This window comes from Hemitrygon akajei, chromosome 4, assembly GCF_048418815.1.
Source record: "Hemitrygon akajei chromosome 4, sHemAka1.3, whole genome shotgun sequence".
NCBI lineage: Eukaryota > Metazoa > Chordata > Chondrichthyes > Myliobatiformes > Dasyatidae > Hemitrygon > Hemitrygon akajei.
The window spans coordinates 102,327,960-102,336,352 of NC_133127.1; the positions used below are offsets into that span (position 1 = coordinate 102,327,960).

At 39.4% G+C, this 8,393-nt stretch overlaps 1 protein-coding gene across 3 annotated transcripts in view; it reads left to right on the forward strand.

Moving 5' to 3' along the window:
* LOC140726571 (calcium uniporter protein, mitochondrial-like) overlaps positions 1–7,780 on the forward strand; it is a 112,989-nt gene extending 105,209 nt beyond the window's left edge. For 2 of the 3 annotated variants that reach the window (XM_073043129.1, XM_073043132.1), the window contains 4 exons: positions 725–885; positions 2,084–2,287; positions 5,222–5,338; positions 6,323–7,780. In XM_073043129.1, the coding sequence (XP_072899230.1) occupies positions 725–885; positions 2,084–2,287; positions 5,222–5,338; positions 6,323–6,400 (560 nt within the window). In that variant the 3' untranslated portion in view covers positions 6,401–7,780. Of the gene's footprint in view, positions 1–724; positions 886–2,083; positions 2,288–5,221; positions 5,339–5,839; positions 6,247–6,322 lie in introns of those variants that run through there. The other variant, XM_073043131.1, reaches the window with a different exon arrangement.
* Positions 7,781–8,393: the final 613 nt, after the last annotated feature.

Below are 8,393 nucleotides of genomic sequence, written 5' to 3' on the forward strand. Positions count from 1 at the left end.
ATGGCACTGCCAAAGGGGCCCGTCGACCGCACGACACTGCCAAAGGGGCCCGTCGACCGCATGACACTGCCAAAGGGGCCCGTCGGCCGCACGACACTGCCAAAGGGGCCCATCGGCCGCACGGCACTGCCAAAGGGGCCCGTCGACCGCACGACACTGCCAAAGGGGCCCGTCGACCGCACGGCACTGCCAAAGGGGCCCGTCTGCCGCATGGCACTGCCAAAGGGGCCCGTCGACCGCACGACACTGCCAAAGGGGCCCGTCGACCGCATGACTGCCAAAGGGGCCCGTCGGCCGCACGACACTGCCAAAGGGGCCCTTCAGCCACAGGGCACTGCCAAAGGGGCCCGTCGACCGTACGACACTGCCAAAGGGGCCCGTCGACCGCACAGCACTGCCAAAGGGGCCCGTCGGCTTCAGGGCACTGCCAAAAGGGTCCATGGCATAACAAAGGTTAAGACCCCCTGGTTTAGAGAGAGATGGTAAATGGAACGAGCTCATTTAGTCAGCATGGGCAAATTCTGATTCTATGACACTAAAATCATTGCTCTGGATTATTCAATTTCCCATTCTTCAGTTTCATCAGTAAGTTTATTCTTGATGAACATCAACATTTATTGGAAATGTTGTGATATATGTTGTGGTTTTGCAAAATGATCAGCTGATTTGATTGTTCAGACAATGTGTTAAATCTTTCTTGACTATTTTCTGTTCATTACCTTAGACCATATAAATAGTGAGTGGTCTGTGGAAATGGATGATATAAAAGATTTGACTCATAAGCTTTACATGGCGTTACATATACAAGAACACCAACTGCACAAAGAGAGGGAACTCCTGGAGAAATTGGAAAATCTGAATGGACAACTACAGATTTTCAAACAGGTGAATAATTCAGGACAGTTTGTAGTAATTGTTCTTAAGCATTTAAAAAATCTATTTTGTCTAAAGATTTTACACTATCAGTGCAGCAAGAAATGAGATTTAATAATGTTGTCAGTTGCAGAACTGTTTCATTATCAATGATAATGACTGAGCTAGTTCAGGACTATAGCTGAAAATGTCTCTTATAAAATCTTTCTTGATGTATGTGTGATAATGAACCATGAAATACAATAAAAAGAGTGTTTCTGGCCTAGATTATCTAGAAAGGTCTAGGTATAGAGTGGATGTGGAGAGGATGTTTCCTATAGTGGGGGAGTCTAGGACCAGAGGGCACAACATCAGAATATATAGATATCCATTTAGAACAATGGTGAGGAGGAATTTCTTTAGCCGGGGGGTAGTGGATCTGAGAAATTTGTTCCCACAGGTGCTTGTAGGAGCCAAGTTATTGGGTGTATTTAAGGTGGAGGTTGATTGGTTCTTGATTAGTTGTGGGCGGGGAGAAGGCAGGAAATGGGATTAGGAGGGATAATGGATTAGCCATGAAAAATTGCAGAGTACACTTGATGGGCTGAATGGTCAAATTCTGCTCCTATGTTTTATGGTCTTATGGTCTATTGTATGCTTTATAGTTGTAAGATAAAATGCTTAAGAATATCTTGGCTTGGTGATCAATTGGAGTGTTGGATCATATTATTCATTATGATTTCATTTGCATATGATTAATTTTTAATATTTCATTTGGTATGACAGTCAGCAACTATGATCAGGCAGCTGATTCCTTGTGCATTTTGTTTTGAAATTGGTGAACTGAGTTATTGTAATAAAATTAATTGATTGCACAAGGGAATTAAGATAAAACTAGAATTGGTCTTAACAATCCAGCATTTGCTATCAAACCATCAAGTGCTTCTCCAGTAGCTGTCTCTTTCATGGTTGTAAAGAACCTACAGGTGAATTCCCGGATAATGACCATTCTGGGTAAAAAAAAAATGCTATTGGACCAGTTCGTTGAGCCAACCGTAAATTTTCTGTGACATGGTTTTAAGTTGTGATGTAAATGCTCTCAGGATCAGTGTGCTCTACAATAAACTCTAAAATTAATGCAAAGCTTAGGTGTTTACAGACTGCAGCGATTATTCATGGTGTGTTTCAATTATGCAAGACCTGTGAGTAACTATACCCTCCATGCCTCCAGATGAAGTTGCAATTATTTCTGAAAGCCGAAGCTAAATCCACTCGGTTGCTGTGGATAGGTTTGGCTCTAATGTCCACTCAAGCTGGAGCATTAGCCTGGTTAACGTGGTGGGTCTACTCCTGGGACATCATGGAGCCTGTCACCTACTTCATAACCTACGGGAGTTCCATGGTCTTTTATGCATACTTCCTCATCACTCGTCAGGTAACTATTACATAAAAGGGTGATTTTTGTTTTTACTTCAGTCAAAAGTACCTTCATGTACAAAAATGTAAATAATTCCATCATTTGCTTCTGTATTCACCGTGGAGGGTATCAGCAGTATTTCGTAAATTCGAGAGTGTCAGAGGGCAGAAATGAGTGTAGTTGCTATTACTAAGGACATAATATTTGGGAAGCTGAAAAGCCAGAAGGTAGACAAGTCACCTGGACCAGATGCACCCCAAAGTTCTGAAAGAGGTGGCTGAAGAGATTGTAGAGGCATTAATAATGATCTTTCAAGAATCACTAGATTCTGGAATGGTTCAGGAGGACTGAAATACTGCAGATGTCACTTTGCTCTTTAAGTAAGGAGGAATGGCAAAAGACAGTACAATATAGGCTGAAAACACAAAAATACAACTGCGGATGCTGTGGATCAAAGAATATGTACACAACGCTGGAAGAACTCAGCAGGTCAGGCAGCATCTGTGAGAAAAGAGTAGCCAACGTTTTGGGCCGAGACCCTTCATCAGGAATGGGGGGAAGAGAGGGCCGAAGACCAGTAATAGAGATAGGTCAGGCCTACCCCTTCCCCTATCTCTATTACTGGGCTTTGGCCCTCTCTTCCCCCCATTCCTGATGAAGGGTCTCGGCCCAAAACGTTGGCTACTCTTTTCTCACAGATGCTGCCTGACCTGCTGAGTTCTTCCAGCGTTGTGTACGTACAATATAGGCTGGTTTGGCATTTTATAGAGGGAATAATAGTGTAGTGTTCTCGCTCGGGTGTAACGGAACCTGAACTAAACACCGAGGTAAACCGTCGTTAATGAAAACAGGGTCGCAGTAAGATTAAACATTTACTGTTCACTCTTCCACATTAACGTATGGTGAAAACTGTTGATAAGACAATACAAGATTGGTACAGTATTTGTTTCCTTCTTGATATCACATTTACATCGTGAATACTTGCAAGGGTAAAACTACAACAACTACATTACGTTAAAGTGCAGCATACAGTCAGAATCTACTTACGCCATTGACTGCTTTAAATACACTTCAACGCGACTATCCGCAACTCTTTAACTAACGAAAACATAAACCTTATCGACCGTCGTTACTTTTTAACAGAATCAGCGTTAACATTTTAATTCAACATATTGATTATCTATGAACTTACAGCGTTGCTCCACTGTGATTTCTAATGCGTAGAAGACAACTTTTCTTGCGCTGGACTTGCACATGTGAGCCCCCACCTTTCCGTTTTTCCCAAACCGGTATTTTCCCACAAGACGCGGCTAAACCGGATGTGACGTCATCGCATGCCGCGTTATATTACAGACAACGAATTTACTTAAACAATCCTAACTTTAACTAAAAAATGCTAACAAACGAATTACTAAGCGAAAATATTATAAACTAAATAACTTCCATAAAGGCAGCACAAATAGCATAGACGATTTTCGAAACAGAGAGCAAATTCAGAAGTCAGATGTGCAAAGGGACTTGGGAATCCTCATGCAGGATTCCATGAAGGTTAACTTGCAGGTTGAGTTGGTGGCAAGAAAAAGGCAAATGCAATGTTAGAATTCATTTTGAGAGGACTAGAATATAAAAGCAAGGATGGAATGGTGACGATTTATAAGGCATTTGCCAGACCACAGTGGAATATCATGAGCAGTTTTGAGCCCATTATCTAAGAAAGGATGTGCTAGAATTGGAGAAGGTCCAGAGGAGATCATGAGAATGATCCTGGAAATGAAAGGGTTAATATATGAGGAGCTTTTAATGGTTCTAGTGCTCACAGAAGTTTAGAAAAATGATGGGAGGGAATCACATTGAAATCTATCAAATATGACAAGGCCTAGATAGAGTGGACATGGAGAAGATGTTTCCTATAGCAGAGAAGTCTAGCACCAGAGGGTACAGCCTCAGAATTGAAGGGCATTCCTTTAGAACAGAGACGAGGAGGTATTTCTTTTGCCAGTGAGTGGTGAGTTTGTGGAATTAATTGCTACAGGTGGTGTGGAGGCCAAGTCATTGAGTATATTTGAAGCTGAGGTTGATAGGTTCTTGGTTGCTAATGGTATTAAAGGTTACAGGGAGAAGGCAGGAGAATGAGGCTGAGAGGAATGAAATCAGTTGTAATGGAATGGCAGAGCAGACTCGGTGGTCTGAGGGCCTGATTCTCTTCCTATGTCTTAAAGTTTTATATTATTAGAGAATGAAATTTTTAGTGTTGATGAATTGACATTTATGACTTGTGAACTGTACTTTGGAGAGATTCAGAAAAATATTCAGTGGTTCCAAGCTTCATATCATTGAGTGAAGGATGGGATAAAAGGAGAGATTATATGAAAATTACACCACCTCATAGGACATGCAGGAGTCAAACTAGCTTTAAAAAGTCCAAAATATAGAATTATGGAAAGGCATAACACAGAAACAAGCCTTTTGGCCCACTGACTTCACACGCTAAACCTCAATTTCAGTATTTTATTCTTATCATTTCTCTACAGATTCTACTACTCATCTATAGGGGGGGGGGGGGGAGGAGGTGATGGTGGAGTAGACTCAAAGTAACCAATTAAACTACCATTTCCAGGATCTGCAGACTTTCTCTTGTTTTCCATCTAAATGCCTTTGGTTTGTGGGAGGGAACTGGAGAACCTGGAGGAAATCTTTGAAGACAATGGGAAATGTACAAGCTCCATACAGACAGCTCTTTCACCCCTCTTCAGGGAAGTTTAGCCATTCTTGCCCTGCATTGGATTTCACTCTGATCTGCTTTAGATCAATAAGGACTAACAATAAATGCCAATGTTACCAGCTGTATACACATCTTGTGAACAAGTAAACATTTCTAGGATCTGTTTTAATTTGCTTTTGCATTGGATGGCATTTTTATACAATGTACTGAAATTGTGTCCTTTTTTTTAGGACTGGGTATATAATGAAATGAAAGACAGACAGAAACTTCACTACTTCCATCGATTTGCCAGAAGACGTAGATTTGATGTAGAAAACTACAACAAAATCAAGGAAGAGATAGCTAAGGTTAGGTAACACCAAGTTCAAAGCATAAATTATTTGATCGGAAGTCTTAGCAGCATTTGTTTTTCTCTGCTTGTCTCAACACCAGAGCTGCCTTGGGCTCAGCAGGTGGTCGCAATCTTCTCTTTGCTTTTCCTTCAGATAGTTTATTCATTTGCAAACAACTTCTGTTCAGCCACAATCTTACTTCAGATGAATTCATTTTTTATCCTGGCTTTGTTTAAATCTTTGATTAGAGATACTTAATATTCTTGACGGTATAATGAAATTTGTGAGCCACGGAAGTGGTAGAACCATCACCAAATTCAAATAGCAAAAGCTAGGATCTTCAGCAGCAGGTGCAAACTTAGTGCCATTCCATTATTTTCAACCCCTCTCTGCTCACTGCCACTTGCTAAAGGAGGCTATTCAAAACATTTTGGTTCGCCTTTGTATCTTATCCGAGAAGTGTGTACTTCTATAACATTAACCATTCTAACCAACTTATTCAAACTTTATTTCCAGACTCAACAATTTTTCTGGCCAGGCTGATACGTATGTAAACTTCAGTTCACCTGATACTCTGCCACCAAAAGATCTTAATATGCATGCTCATCTCTTTTCGACATCGCTATAAACTGAATAATGGGATCCAGAAATCAACATTTTAAAACACAAAGCCTCGTGTTTGAGCCTCTCCATTGTCTATTAGTATCCTTCAATTTCATAACCCACTACCTCCAACTATTGTCTCTTGTAGTAATTTCCTCACCATTCCCCATTTCCTTCCAAATTTCATTGGCAGCAATTTATTAGACCGTCTATTGCATATTTCAGAATTTGCCATTTAGACACTCCTATCACGCTTTTTTTTAAAGCCATATGGCACTCACTTCTCTCTCATTCTTTTTTTCCTTTGGCATGGCATTTTGTTTCTGTTTACTAATATCTATATGTTTAAAATGTGCAATTTTAATCCATGTTCGTGGATTTTGCTGATTTTTGTAGGTAGAAGAGGATCTCAGACGACTGAGGAGCCCTTTACAACTGCATCTTCCGATTGAACAGTTAAACAGCAAAGACTGAAATCGTACAGTCTTGAGTTTGTATGATATATCCAAAATTTGATCACTCTGACTGTTCTGGTCACATTTGATTTTATTCAGTCCTTATTTTTGGAAATACCCGCTGTATTTTGTCAGTGAGGTGCTGTTAAAGTGATGTATATAATCTCTGTTTTCAGGGCACATGTCATGTTTTTGATATGATCCCTTGCGTTTCTTACACTGAAAACTCACTGCTTTTTTATATACGAAACACACAGGCCAATTTGCCAGGCATCTTCCCTAAAGTAAGCTAGAACAACAGCTAGGACTGCGTCTCACCTAGAACACAGTTTTAGAAGTGCTGATGCACACTGTCTTCCCTTGCTATCTGTCCAACATCTCATTGCTGGGAGCAGGTTAGAGGTAGGAATAAGCTGTATGCACGGCTTCTCAAATTTGGGATCAGATTTGTGCTTGAGTGAGTTTTCAATGACAGAATCAGAATCCAAATCAGGTTTAGTGTCACAGCATATGTCATGAATTTTTTTGTTTTGCAGTAGCAGTACATTGCAATACAAAATAATAAAAACTATAATTTGCAATAAAACATACCTTATATTAAATAAGTTGTACAAAAAGAGAGCAAAAAAAGGTAAAAATTGGTAGTGTAAATGTGTTCATTGTCCTTTCAGACATCTGATGGCATTGGGAAAGGTCAGAAGTTAATTACAAAGCAATGGTCTTAATTAACAGAAAGCTTAGCAGGGTTGTGAAGTTAACAACACAATACAAATTTTCTTTACCAACTGATCATGAATAATCACTGATGTTCTAATTACTGTAGAAGATGAAAAGAATTCTTAAAGAGTTACTATAAATTACTTCAATAAAAGGAGATCCAATAAATTTTGTTATGGAACTAAATTCCTGTATCCTTAAGGAGACAGGTATGTGAGGATGGCAGTCAAGTTTTCTGATGAGGTGCTGTGATAAAGGAGATGTTTAAACATCTATTTGGAATTTGAGAAAGAGCAGAACTGGAGAATGATGCAATCCTTCCACTGTACACAGTGATGATAGTTCCCATGGGGTTTATCTGTTGTAACAAACAGAGGGATAGCACAGCCATCCACGTACTGTACAGTACTTAAAAATGGGTATTGAACAAAACATACTCCATTGCTTTGAAAAGAATTACAGTGGATGGAACAAGATACTCTTCTGCATTGATTTTATCTTTGTTTTCAATGTAAATTAAAACAAAATCTTAACTGATTGGTTAAAGGCAAAAATAATTATCTAAGTCTGTTGTAAGAATTTTGTTCTGCTTTTTCAACATTGAACTGTACTGGCAACTTGACACCATTCTTCAGCATTGCTGCGAAAGAGCTATTTATTAAAGATTGTCACTCCTGATAAAGGTCATAAGAATGTTCTTCATGCTGTGGATTTCAAATTAGTAATTAGTAACTTCCATTAGTAATTTTAAAGCAAGTACTGCAACTGTTCATTGCTAAGCTCTGGGGATGTGCCAAAAATGATCATATTTTCTCTTTGTTACTGGTCCCTTGAATCTTGCTTTAATTTGGAAAATTGGAAGTTGTGATCCTATTTGTTAATGTTCAAAGTAAATTTAGTATTAAAGTGTATCACCATATACAACCTTGAAATTCATTTTCTTGCTGGCATACTCAATAAATCCAATAACCATAACAGAATCAATGAAAGAGGGAGGTCTCTTGGGGCACTAGATAGAGTAGGTCGTATTTTGGCTTTGCTCCGTTCATTTTCAGTTTTTTACCACCCTTTCACTACTTATATTAAAGTGTTTATAACACTTTTATATGCCTGAACTTCGATTTTTAATCTCTGAAAATGAATAGCAGAGTGCAAAAAGCATCAGCCAAAAGGCAAGGAGGCCGGTAATGGAAGTGGAAGGAAAGAAAGAGATCCTAATCTACTTAAAGAATCTCCACTCACTTTGGAAGCTATGTGGAAACTCCTGGATGATAAATTCGATTTATATTTTTAAA